At 43.8% G+C, this 14,322-nt stretch overlaps 1 protein-coding gene across 1 annotated transcript in view; it reads left to right on the forward strand.

The window, feature by feature from the left end:
• Positions 1 to 14,322, forward strand: part of MGAT5B (alpha-1,6-mannosylglycoprotein 6-beta-N-acetylglucosaminyltransferase B) — a 112,516-nt gene that overhangs the window by 25,135 nt on the left and 73,059 nt on the right. The window contains exons 2-3 of the mRNA XM_044298418.1: positions 6,623 to 6,753; positions 11,635 to 11,747. Of these exons, the coding sequence (XP_044154353.1) occupies positions 6,686 to 6,753; positions 11,635 to 11,747 (181 nt within the window). The 5' untranslated portion in view covers positions 6,623 to 6,685. The remainder of the gene's footprint in view (positions 1 to 6,622; positions 6,754 to 11,634; positions 11,748 to 14,322) is intronic.

Below are 14,322 nucleotides of genomic sequence, written 5' to 3' on the forward strand. Positions count from 1 at the left end.
GTACAGAGATGATAAACACAGTGATGTCACAGCACAGGGATAATAAACACAGTGATGTCACAGCACAGGGATGATAAACACAGTGATGTCACAGTACAGAGATAATAAACACAGTGATGTCACAGCACAGGCATAATAAACACAGTGATAGTATAGGGATAGTACACACCATAATGTCTTTTCATAGCACATTTATACTGCACACAGACTTAACTGGTGGGTGTATAAATAAGCCATGGACATGCTTTCCCCAAAGTGAAAGACATATGATAGCATGATTTACCACATGAAAGGAGGCCTCATTGTAAATTTTACTATAGATCCCTTAATTCCATATGTATCCACCTGCCATAAAGGAGGGCATCATACAGGAAAGATACAGCAATCATGTTGTCATGACCCATTGGAAGCAGGCCGGAATCACATCACATCAGGTTAGTGGTGTTTTATAACTTGGGGTGGATAATAGTCTAGATCTTACAGTAAGGTATAAAGGTCTGTAGATTGCAGATTTGATTTATCTTAGTGTCTTAGATTCTAGTTCATCGTATACATGAAGAATTATTGCTATTATTTTGCAGTGTTTTGTCTCATGCTCTGTTTTTGATGCCTGCTACTGGGATTACATCATCTCACAGAAGTCTAAGGAGAGGGGAGGGGGAGGAGAAGGGTGAAAGTGCAGAGAAAAACAAACAGTGCAAGACAGGCATGATCCAGCAAATTCATTATCTAATAGTAAGTGTTATATCTAAGCCCTTTATTCACTGCTCAGTACTTTTTGATAACATCTGATATGGAGTTTCTGAGTGTTTCTTTGTGAGTGACACTTAGGGCTCTTTCACCCTTGCGTTCTTTTCTTCCGGCATAGAGTTCCGTCGTCGGGGCTCTATGCCAAAAGAATCCTGATCAGTTTTATACTAATGCATTCTGAATGGCGTGAAATCCGTTCAGGATGCATCAGGATGTCTTCAGTTCCGGAACGGAACGTTTTTTGGCCGGAGAAAATACCGGAGCATGCTGCGCTTTTTGCTATTGAAAGGCATTGATCCGGATCCGGCCTTAAGCTAAACGTTGTTTCGGCGCATTGCTGGATCCGCCGTTTAGCTTTTTCTGAATGGTCACCATGGCTGCCGGGACGCTAAAGTCCTGGCAGCCATGGTAAAGTGTAGCGGGGAGCGGGGGAGCAGTATACTTACCATCCGTGTGGCTCCCGGGGTGCTCCAGAGTGACGTCAGGGCGCCCCACGCACATGGATGACGTGATCACATGGCACGTCATCCATGCGCATGGGGCGCTCTGACATCATTCTGGAGCGCCCCCCGGGAGCCGCACAGACTGTAAGTATACCGCTCCCCCGCTCCCCGCTCCTACTATGGCAACCAGGACTTTAATAGCGTCCTGGGTGCCATAGTAACACTGAAAGCATTTTGAAGATGGATCCGTCTTCAAATGCTTTCAGCACACTTGCGTTTTTCCGGATCCGGCGTGTAATTTCGGCAAGTGGAGTCAGTGGCGACTCTAGGAATAATATATAGGGGGGGCACAAAGATACCACAGTCAAAAATGGGGGGGCAAAAACAAAATAAGATTACAAAATACGAGAGAGTTGCGGTCTGCAGGGATACAGTTATAATAAAACAATTTACTTACAAAAGAAGCTATTCAGTCGTCTGCTGTGCTGTCCTCTGCTTGCTTCCACGGATTCTTTCCCCTTCTTTCTGTCTCTCGTCAGTGCACAGGCGCACTGTTATGGTGGATCTGTGGAAGACACACTGTTATGGGGGATCTGTGGATGACACATTATGCCTCTCATTAGCCCTCATTATGCCTCTCATCACTCCCATATCAGCCCCCATATAAGCCCTTATGCCTCATTAGCCCCCATTATTCTTCTTATTAGCCCCATTGGCCCCCATTATGCCTCATTAGCCCACATTATGCCTCTAATTAGCCCCCATTATGCCTCTTATTAGCCCCCATATGCCTCCAATTAGCTCCATATGCCTCCAATTAGCCCCCATATGCCTTCAATTAGCCCCCATATGCCTCCTATTAGCCCCCATATGCCTCCTATTAGCCCCCATATGCCTCCTATTAGCCCCCAATTAGCCCCCATATGCCTCCAATTAACCCCATATGCCTCCAATTAGCCCCATAGACCCCATATGCCTCCAATTAGCCCCCATATGCCTCCAATTAGCCCCCATATGCCTCCAATTAGCCCCCATATGCCTCCTATTAGCCCCCATATGCCTCCTATTAGCCCCTATATGCCTCCAATTAGCCCCTATATGCCTCCAATTAGCCCCTATATGCCTCCAATTAGCCCCCATATGCCTCCTATTAGCCCCATAGACCCCATATGCCTCCAATTAGCCCCCATATGCCTCCAATTAGCCCCCATATGCCTCCTATTAGCCCCCAATTAGCCCCCATATGCCTCAAATTAACCCCATATGCCTCCAATTAGCCCCATAGACCCCATATGCCTCCAATTAGCCCCCATATGCCTCCAATTAGCCCCCATATGCCTCCAATTAGCCCCCATATGCCTCCAATTAGCCCCCATATGCCTCCAATTAGCCCCATAGACCCATATGCCTCCAATAGCCCCATATGCCTCAAATTAACCCCATATGCCTCCAATTAGCCCCATAGACCCCATATGCCTCCAATTAGGCCCCATATGCCTCCAATTAGCCCCCAATTAGCCCCCATATGCCTCCAATAAGCCCCATATGCCTCCAATTAGCCCCCATATGCCTCCAATTAGCCCCCATATGCCTCCAATTAGCCCCCATATGCCTCCTATTAGCCCCATATGCCTATTAGCCCCATATGCCTATTAGCCCCCATATGCCTCCAATTAGCCCCATATGCCTCCTATTAGCCCCATATGCCTCCTATTAGCCCCATATGCCTCCTATTAGCCCCCAAATATGCCTCCAATTAGCCCCCAAATATGCCTCCAAATGCCCCCATACATCTCCAATTAGCCCCCAAATATGCCTCCAATTAGCCCCCAAATATGCTTCCAATTAGCCCCATATGCCTCCTATTAGCCGCATATGCCTCCTATTAGCCCCCATAATGCCCCCAGCAGCCACATTTTTTATAAAATTAAAAAAAAAAACCACTTACCTCTCCTGCTCCTGGACGGACGCCGCCTGCCATTTTCTCCCTCCTCAGTCGACTGTGCGTGCTCTAAACTGGCGCGCACAGCGTGAGGTCACAGAGCGACCTCACGCTGTGCGCAGCCCTGCACAGCCGACAGCCGAGGACCAGGAAGTGGTGAGTACAGAGCGTTCACCACTTCCTGGTCCTTCTGTACTAATGAGCGCTTCCTTAATGGAAGCGCTCATTAGTATTCACTCGGGGGAATCAGCGGGGGGGCACCTGGGGGGGCAAGGAACAACATAGGGGGGGCAATTGCCCCCCCTCGCCCCCCTCTAGCGACGCCACTAAGTGGAGTACACGCCGGATCCGGACAACGCAAGTGTGAAAGAGGCCTTAGGGGGCAGAATCTACTGTCTCCACGTGTAGTCAATAGGCAGACATCATTACAGCTAGTCTCCACCCACCAGCTCACAGACAACTGAGCATTAGAGATGCAGCCCGCAAAGGAGAAAACTGCTAAAAAAAAATGCCAGATACATGTCACGTAATGGTCGGATATATTGCTATATTTATATATAAAGTATTTATAACTTATTTATAATGTATTTATGTGTTCATTTATTTATATATTTATATATAAATATCGAAAGACAAAAACGACCCAGGGTGTCCCAGAGCGAGGTAAAGGACAGTTCCCACCTAATATGACCACAAAGGACACCCGTGGTTGGTAACACGGAACAAGCTCCCGAGTATAATAGCAGAAAAACAAGCAAATGGAGCTCATGGTACCAAAAAGTAAAAATATATATTTTATTGAAACATAGTTAAAAATACATAAGTAAAAAAGCCAGTAAATATGATACCATATACAAAGTGAGTGGGAGCAGAGGAAAACAAAAATAGCGCCACCCTGGGATAGCACACATAAATATAGAAAGATAATCTTAATACAAATAGCCAGATACACAATCCCTTTAACTCCTTAAACCATATAGGGTATATGAAAACAGAATTTCTGAATTGGATAACCCTTTGAATCTCTATTTGTACGAGAGTAATAAATGGACGTAAAACAGGCAAACCAGCAGAAAATTGAGGAAATAGCTATTTCACAGTAATAAAGGATGTCATCTCCGTGCAGGGCCTGCTGTTTGACAAGTAAACTTTACAGGTTAGGGTGATTAAGTCATTGCAGTCACTCTTTATTCTTTTCTTCTCAATTTAATTCTGTTGGCTTTATCCTTTCTCCCTTGCCATCAAATCTGATATTTGAGGTGGTGTATAGGTGATGGATGTAGACAGAGTGATTTCTCGTCAGACCAGGCAAGGCGCACCGGTCCGCCTCAATTCAAATCCACATGCAAAAAATAAGTGAGACTATTATAATAAGAGAATGTGATGGGATTGAAGCATTTGAAGATGGTTTCCACAGTTTATAAGACTGCACTCTACGAACTGTCTTTAATGTTGTGTTAACTCTTAAGTCAAAGCTCTCACGCCTCATCCTTATACTGTTCTAGTCTTGCTTCAATCTAATTACACTTGTGATTTACGCCTAGGAGATAAATGAATACATTAGCAGTCACTATACAGATGACACTGCCCAATAAGCTGCATCCTGAACATTATCAATGCAAACATTATATAATGCAGCCGAAATAATGCGCATACATTTCTTCCAAATTATTAGCTGTAGCCTGCGGACAGTGACGTGTTTGTCTTTACCTTCTCTAGTTTTCACCAGATGGCCTGCAAACATCAAACTAGGGCCCCATTTCAGTGCTGGCCACCATGCCTGGTGGTGGCTGGGGAGCCCTTGATGTTAGATAAGCAGCCGGGTGCAGCGCAGGAGAAAAGGGGCCTGGATCGGTTATGCAGAAAAATCTGTGGATGATGGGTGGCACAGTACAAGTAGTGGGCACAGTTCTCGGAAATATCACAGAGTACAACATGCCCAAAGGCTGTCAATAGGGGGTGAAAATGAGAACAGTACCCTCTTAGTCTCTCTTTACCTATACAATGCCATTTTCCCAATTGACCAAAGGTGTGCAGTTTGTTGCTCAGTATCAGTGCAATGCCAGACTGCAGTCTTTCAATATTTGGCCAGTCCATCTCAGTAATGTGGCGGGTGCTGGAAGCATTATAAGCCTAATGTCTACCGCCATAAATATGTGTTACCTTTCACAGATCTTCTTGTCATTGTACTGTCCCACTTTATTAGTCCTCATTCTTCTAAAGAAGTTTGTTCTTCTCTCCCTTATGGGTCGATTCTTAGTACAGTTGTTTTTCTGGCAGCTTTTCACTCACAGGGATGGTGTTTTCATGGAGAAGGATTCTCCTTTTCTTCTTCAGATAAAGCTTGTCTGGCTCACACCAGAAACAACTGAACGTGTCTTCTCTCTTGGCCTGCTTTCCAGCATATTATTAACAAGTCTTCTCTCTTGGCCTTCTTGCCTACAACTCACTAGCCAGGAGAAGTGGGACCAGCCTACCACATGGCAATTGTCTCTAAGGTCTGCCAATTAACTATTTCCTATACTGCCTTTTGGAATACAGATATATAATAAAGTCACATTAATCACTTTTACCACTGAAAGTGCACATTCCACCTATATTAAGCCTTTTCTCACATTTTGAAAACTTTAGCAGTGAACCCCATTACAATATGGCATTAACCCTTTTAGCGATGAACCACAAAGTCACTGCTTAAGGCTGGATATACACATTAGATTAAATGCATTGGTGAAAATCTTGTTGTGTGTTGACCTGTGGAGGGAAGATAGTCTGTTCAGTACTTACCCATCTGTCGCACCGCCTTCATTGTGCTCACATGATCACCAGGTCTGGATGAAGGCTCTTCCACTCAAATCTCAACTGAAAATGTTCCTTAGTCTTCTGGTTCAGCTGAAAAAGTACTGAGCAGACTTACTAAGCTGAACAAGACGACTAAGGAACACATTGGGTTTAGATTTGAGCGGAAGAGCCTTCATCCAGTCCTGGTGATCATGTGAGCACAGTGAAGGTGGTGCAATCGGTGGTGTGACAGATGTGTAAATACTGGGCAGACTATCTTTACTCCACAGGTCAGTACACAGTAAGAAAGCCCAGGAACCCCTTTCATAACTGTATAGTAGTATACAGTGCCGGACTGGGGTACCTAGGGCAAACCAGTAAAATTTATTTTGGAGGCCCACCATATGGATACATTCAAATATAATAAATAATCTAACAATTTTTTTTATATGAACCTCGGCTGGTTGAGGTGCTGTACAGTAAATATATGTATGAAGTGCAGTAAGTCTACTGTGTTATGTGCCACTTGTGCAGGGGATGGGAGACTAGGGGCCAACTTTGCTCAGGGGCCCACTGGGGGATTCCCCTGTACCCCTGTGGTCCAGTCTGAGCCTGGTAGTATGTCATATACTTGTATTTATGCTTGGAATGCTTCATTCATCTGCACCCCTTCTGGTCTCATAATAACAATGTTGCCATTTGTTCATAGGGTGGAGCACCAGACTACCCTGGATAAGTGGTTTTACCTGTGGAGTAAAATTCGGATATAAGGATGCTGTCTGTCAACTCTGATGGGAAGGTTTTGGTGCGAAGATGTTTTCTTACACTCAGGCCGTTCCGGTAAGCATATTTTGGAAGTTTCGAATTTGTGTTGACTTGAAAAGTATAATAATATTACAGTTGCATTACAACATTTATATCTGGCCAGTGCATTAAAAGGCTTGTCCCATTAGGAAAAACTCTGCCCGTATACACTGTTAGGCCATATGGACATCATGGGGGAGATTGCATGAGTCCCTCACTACTAGTCAGAGTGCAGATTTGCTGCTAAGAATATATATTGCATGCTTTCAAAAACCCAAATGTGGCAGAGCTCCACTTTTGAACAAATCTCTATAAAATGTTGAGCAATTTTTTTGATATATTCCTTCACTAACAGATTTCAACTGTATGTAGTTTTCTTTACAATTCACAATCAATGAGGCAACAAAAATGTTGCACTATGCAGTTAATGTGCATGCAGCGGTCAATCATGTGACCTAAAAGCTCCGTTCATGTAACTCCCACAATGCACTGCTCTCTGGAATCCGTCAAAATCATGATTTTAGTATTATGTCAAAATGAAGAATAAAAAATCTTATATTAATCAGCAGTTTGAGGATTTGCAAAAACAGACAAAATATATTTAAATTTAAACTGTAGAATGACATAAATAGGAAATCAATAATGATTTTGCAAAGTTAAAGTTGTCTGAGTGTCCAAAGTAAGAGTTGTCCGAGTATTTTATACTGACAACCTGCCCTCAGGATATGTCAATAGTATCTGATGAGTGGGGGTCCAACACCCGGCCCCCCTCTGATCTGCTGTTTGAAGATGCTCCGATGAGTAGAGATGGCCTTGCGGTTCGCCCGAACTTTGCGCGTTCCTGATTCGCCGAACATACAAACATATGGCGATGTCCGCCGGTGCCATATTCTTTTGCATTGTGCCAAACTTTGACCCATGACACATCCATCAGGTGGGACAGGACAGTCAATTGAGACGTTTAAGCACATGGACACACCCCCACCCTATCAAAGAACCCGATCTGGCAGCCATTTTACATTCTGTGTTTTGCCAGTGTAGGGAGAGGTTGCTTTGTGGAGCAGGGACAGGCTGCTAGGGACACCAAACGCTAGCTAATAGGGCCACAAAAGTCCTTTTAAGGACTGGTATACAGTCAGGTCCATAAATATTGGGACATCGACACAATTGTAACATTTTTGGCTCTTTACACCTCCACAATGGTCTTAGGCACAGGGTCATTTTGAAAATAAGCAGAGGAAGAGGCAGGCCGTTCCGCAGGGGTGGTAGGGGTCAGGCAGGCGCATGTGATTACTTCAAGGGGCGCACCAGAGTTGGTTGAGTGGCTCACTCACCCTTCCACTTCTGCACCCTCCTCATCCTATGTATCTGCACCCTTCTCACTCTCTGCTGTCTGCACCCCCAAGTACGCCACCTCCACCACCACCATAGCTCCTCCACTCAAGTCAGAGGAATTATTTTCCTAGACCTTACCGATGCGCAGCCATTCTTGACATCGGATGAGGAAGAGGAAGAGGAGGTAGCATGACCTGGGTTCAGCTCAATACCAAGCACAGCCACTATCCAATGGACTGCGCTGTGCTTAGGAAGGTGCGAAGTGGCCACGGCATGAATGCTGTGGTCTCTTCAAACAGCTGATATGAAGGGGTGCCAGGAATCAGACCCCCGATGATGACTGAGGATAGGTCATCAGTATAAAACGCTCAGAAAACCCTTTAACTATGTATTTCATTTAAAAAAACGTCCATGCGGTGGCGATACTGGAGGCACACTCTTCTTTCCCGCATCTTCTGTATATACAGCATACTTGCCAGCCTTATGGGAATGTTCAAAAGCCTCTCAGAAAAAGGGAGACCTCCTGGACTCCTGAAAGAGCTGGCAAATCTCCCAGGCTCCAAGTCTAACTGTGTGTTGTGGGACGATGGAGTGTCAGCAGAATCATCCCCAACAACCAAGTGTGCAATGAAGGGGTGAGGCATGTCACAAAATAGGATATAGCCTATGAAAATTGGGTGTGGTCTAAGAAAAGAGGTGTGTCAGTGCCCCCCAAAATTCTGTTTACTATCAGACAACATATGTGAAAAGTTGACACGTGTGGCAGAGTGTGTGCTATTTACCAACTATGATAAAGGTAAGGTGTCAATAGACTGATGTCTCAAGAAAGATCATAGAGACACAGGAATGGCTGCATACAGAGCCTTATCTATGTGTCTAGTATTACTGTCTTACCTTATCTAGACTTCCATCTATACAGTAGAGCTGTTATAAATTTGTCATTCCATTGATGATAACGAGATGGCTCTCCTTGTTCTGTCCCAATCTGTACAGCAAAGCCGACAAATGAGCTACATGAGACGAGAAATATCAGCTTATTTTGTCTGCTCTAGCGGCCGGTGTAAAAATTTGAATATTTCAGGAATTGTATGTAGTCATACAAAAACACCATCAGAATGCTTTTAAAAACTGTGATTGTAATAAAAATATGAGTTATGTGTCATTTTCTGATAAAACATTTAAAGGAGTTATTCAAGATCTATAATGCCCCCCATATGCCCGGGCCCGTCACAGAGGTTGTACTTATCTTGCTATCTTGCTCCCTGGCACCCACATTGCTTCTGACGCCCCATCCCCGTCGAGTGGATTAAAACATCCAGCATCGGGGGGGGGGGGGGCAGCCAATAGCAGTTGGCGACAGGAACAAGCCTCCCTAGCCTCACCCACGGCCTGCTATTGGCTGCCTCGTCACCGTATGTTTTTATCTGCGCAATGGGGAGATGTAGCGGTGGCCGTGCTGGCATCTTTGAGGGGCCCAGGCATATGGATCTTGGGTAACCCTTTTAATTACTTTAGTACTGATTCTTCCCTTCTACTACTATATGTATGCCATCTACAGCTAAACAGAGATTAATCATTAAATCTTTTTAATACACCTCTCCATAGGAAAAACAAAAGTGAAAGACAAATATAGATGCAGTGTTGAGGCAGTGCCACAGTTCTAGCGATCATCTAATCAGAAACTCGGCATCTGACAAATAATAGCTTTGTCTGTTTGTGGCAAGGAGAAAGCATGACATTATAAATCTATATAAAGCTCTATATAAAATCATTATAGTTTAAAGGGACCTTGTTGGGTGATTTCTGCTGCCCAGTCTGAGATCAGGTTATGATAGAGCAGGCATGCTCAACCTGCGGCCCTCCAGCTGTTGTAAAACTACAACTCCCACAATGCCCTGCTGTAGGCTGTTTGGGCATGCTGGAAGTTGTAGTTTTGCAACAGCTGGAGGGTGCAGGTTGAGCATGCCTGTGATAGAGGGAGAGCTGAACTCTGTCATATGTAGGATTATATTATTTGGATCAGAATTTCAGAGTAATTCCTGGCAGGACTCCTAGGAGATTCCTGAATACTCTGTCTACACAGGATGATTGACAGCTTTCTCTCTATACACACTGATACAGGGAGAGCTGTCAATCATCCTCAGTGGTCAGAGTGATCGTATCCTGCTCTCAGAGAAGGCAACAGAATTCACCTGAAAGGTTCACATTAAATGGACACTTTCATCAGAAAGGGGTATTTTTTAAAACTCAGTACTCAAAAATATATATTTTTTTAAGTTTTGGCTTTTTTTTTTCTATTTCATTTTGGCATTACTATGCCACTGAAAATGAAAATGGGTTTTCTTAGATATTTTTTCCTGAGGATAGGTCATCAGTATCTGATCGGTGGGGTTCCGACACCTGGGAACCCCGCCAGTCAGCTGTTTAACAAGGCATCAGGGCTCACAGTAGCGCGGCGGCCTTCTCTTTGCTCACTAAGCACAGCGCTGTCCACTTGAAAGTGGACATGCTTGGTATTGTAGCTCAGCCCTATTCACTTCTATGGGGATGAACTGCGCCTAGGCCATGTGACCGATGTACGTGATGCCCTAAGGAGAGCTGCGTGAAGGCTGTGGCACTACTGCAAGCACCGGTGCCTTCTGAAACAGCTGATCGGCGGGGGTCCTGGGTGTCGGACTCCCACTGATTAGATACTAATGACCTATCCAGAGGATAAGTCATCAGTAACAATATATAGGAAAACCCCTATAAGTGCCTAATATTGTCCTTCTGTAGCAGTCAAGACAAAATATAACATCTCCTATATACATTGTCAGTTTACAGCTGCTGTGAGGGAAAGATGAGCTGAAGTAATAATACTTGATAGGCCTAGATAAAGATGCCCACAGAAGAGCACTGCATTATGTGGTGCTCTGAGTCTCTACAGGAGAGCTCTCTCTGGTCGCAGTGACCGTCTGACTGAGAGAGAGTTAGGAGGCACTGTCTGCCGAGGTGAAAAACTTCCAAACAAACAGGAAGTTAAAAAGCTACAACAGGAAGTAAAATACATGTGACTTCAAAAAATGATGTCCATAAAATTACCCATCCATCCATAGTTCATTAAAAAATAATAAATAAATATACATAGAATATTCACATATAGGTTGTTGGTGTAATACATTTTTGATGAATGTTGTGCACATAATGGAGAGGACTCTGGAGCACATGTTCAGAAGTCCTCTCAATGTCCTCTCCTCACCGATCAGGACTCAGCGGGAGCACTATTATTTATGTGGTATGCACTTCATAAGCCTTGGGGGTGTTAACAGACTCCTTAGAAAGCCAAGTGAGTAAATTGAGCACATAATTGAAATGCTGGTCTTTCTACTACATGATACATGATCGAAAACCACACGTCAAATTCAATTTGGTTTTCATCAGAATGGCTTGTACAGTACAGGTGGAGAAACCTGCTTGACCAGCAGAATCGAAAACTGTGTGGCACACTACTGCCCTGTACTTGCATTGTGACTGTATGGGCAGCCTAACTCATGTTCATTCTGGCATATATTTCATAAATTACCTCTCATTCTTGACCTATAGGATTTTCGTCCTGGGGATCGGATTTTTTACCCTTTGCTTCCTGATGACCTCACTTGGTGGACAGTTTTCAGCCAAGCGGCTAGCAGATTCTCCATTCACCATCAGGACAGAAGGTTAGTCCTATATAATAGAGCATGCGACTGTGATCCAATATAAGCCCTAGAGGGTAATGGTTATAATGGTTGAAGGGAAATAATAATCAGATTAAGAGAGAAATAATATTGTTGAATAAACATTTAGTGGCACATTTATTAGGACCGGCGTTTTAGACGCGGGTCTTAATAAAGGCCAATAGCTGGTGGTAGGTCCACCGAAGTTATGAAGAGGCGCCGGCCTCTCCATAAGTTCAGCTCATTCAGCGCCAGTTCTAAATGTAAGACAGCTTCTGACCTGTCTTACATTTAGAACATTTCCTACGCCCATGCCACGACCACAATTTTAGACCAGGCATGAGCGGGGAAAATTTGCAGATAGCCGTGCAACTAACTGTTGCGCCAGAAATGCACCAAATTTAGGTGTATTTCAGATTAGTAAATGACCCCCAAATTGTATTCCAGTTACAACAAGTTATCCACTGTTCGTTGGATTTGTTAGATCTGTTAGAACATGAGTCCCATGTCCCTTGTGTGAATGGAGCCAGTTCACTGCTGCTCTATTCAAACTCTATGGGACTCTCGGAGATAGCTGAGCACTGTATTCTGCTATATCTGGCAGTCCTATAGAGATAATTGGAGAGTGCATGCTTGACTGGTGCTCCATTCGTAAGGGTGGACCGGGACAGGATCCCACTGACCTAACAGTTATTCCCTATGTTATTGAAATAACCATTTAAAGTGAATGTGCCCCCCTGAACACAATTACATGTTGTTTTACCTAAATATTTAATGCTGATTAATTTCTTATTATATCTTTATATCAGAGCTCTATTTTTTCCAGTACAAAGCTTCTGCATAGATATAAAAGAGTACCTGTCACCACAAGTTACCCGTATAAACCGCTGCAACCATATTTAGCAAAAAGACAGTTTGAAAAATTACTTTGATGACTGCTCAATTGTCCCATAGACATATCCGGATGATCTAGGAGTCCAGCTAAAACTTTGCTAAGCCAGCCCCCTGCCCTTTAATTAACAGTCTGCACAGTAGAGCAGAAAGCCGGCCATGTGTAGCGTGTGCCCTCGTGTGGGCAGAGTCATCTCTTTTGTTTTGTATGTTGCCGTTCCCGAGCACACTTCAGGGTCACCAGTTCATTCATTTGTTCAGCCGCTGCCACCAAAGGAAAATATAACATAGTGAGTCCAGAACTGGCGCATGCACAGAAATGAATGCTCTGCCCGTACATGCACTGGTTCTCTGTTCTATTGCATACACTTTAGTGCAGCGTGTGGATGAAGGTGATATCCATATCATTTAAAGGTAGTGTAGTTTCAACAAAGATCCTAGATGGTCCAGATCTGCCCAATGTACATTTGAGCAGTAATTAGCATATGGTGCAGTAGTTGTTCAGAATTCATTTGATATATAAATATAAAAAAAATTAGAAATATATATATATTTATATTTTTTAATACCTTTTCATGTCTTTTCAAGGTACTGGCAACAGATTATAGGGGTAAATCCTGGTGACAGGTTCCCTTTAAATGATAACATTCTGACTGCCTGAAGCCACCACTAGAGGGAGCTTCCTGTATACAGATATACTTTAAAGTGATTAAACACAATGCAGGAACCGGTAGCTTGTAAGCTTCCCCAGTGGTGGCTTTAGGCAACTATAATTGCATGATTTTAAGAGGTTGTCGAGGATTTCTTCAGGATAGGCAATCAATATCAGATCTATGGGACACCCTGCACCTCCACTCCACAGGCCTTGTAGCCCTGGTGCCAGCTTCAGTCCGAGCAACGTTGCAGTTGCTAGCTTTGTCTACTACACAGTGCACAAATCAGTTTAGTCTGCAGATATGATATTGATGGCCCATGCTGAGGACAGGCAAATCAATATCAAAATCCTGGACAGCTCTTTCAAGTCTAAAGCTCTGTATCATAAAAAGGAGCCCCAAGCACCATAAAAGTATAATAAAAAATGAATCAACACAGAATATTGGTCCCAAAAAGGACATGAAGTTAAAAGGTGAAAAGTAAAGTGAACTTCCAGGTATGAAATGATGTTTCATTCCTGGTGCCTGGAGTCCTATGTTCGTTGAAAGGTGTTCCTGGATTGCTTTCTTTGGAGCTTGTTATAACAAGATCCATCAGAGGAAATGTCGCTTTATAGAGGACCACATGAGGATGACGTCTCCAGTAAAGCAGATAGGAAAATCCGAGACGTCTCCAGCTCTCTTGGTTCCCTGTAAGTTGGAGGAATGGGATATCAACCCAAACCCAGGCAGAATGTACTAAGCATATAATTTTCATATAAGACATAAGGTATCAGCACAACAGGCCTGATTCAGCTGGATACATTTTCAATCTGTATGCTATGCACATGGACAGCAGACACACCGATATGAGTATACAAAGCAATTCACAGCTCTAATTTTCCACTTGGATCAAGAGATGATGCAAAGAAATTCAGGGAATGCACTATTTCGGTCCATGTCTTATGGAACATGGGAATGGAGAGTATTGGAAACAATTCTCTTAGGCCCCCTGCACATGAACATGCGTGATCCATGGCCGTATTGCCGTATTG

The sequence above is a fragment of the Bufo gargarizans genome, chromosome 6, assembly GCF_014858855.1.
Source record: "Bufo gargarizans isolate SCDJY-AF-19 chromosome 6, ASM1485885v1, whole genome shotgun sequence".
Classification (NCBI taxonomy): domain Eukaryota; kingdom Metazoa; phylum Chordata; class Amphibia; order Anura; family Bufonidae; genus Bufo; species Bufo gargarizans.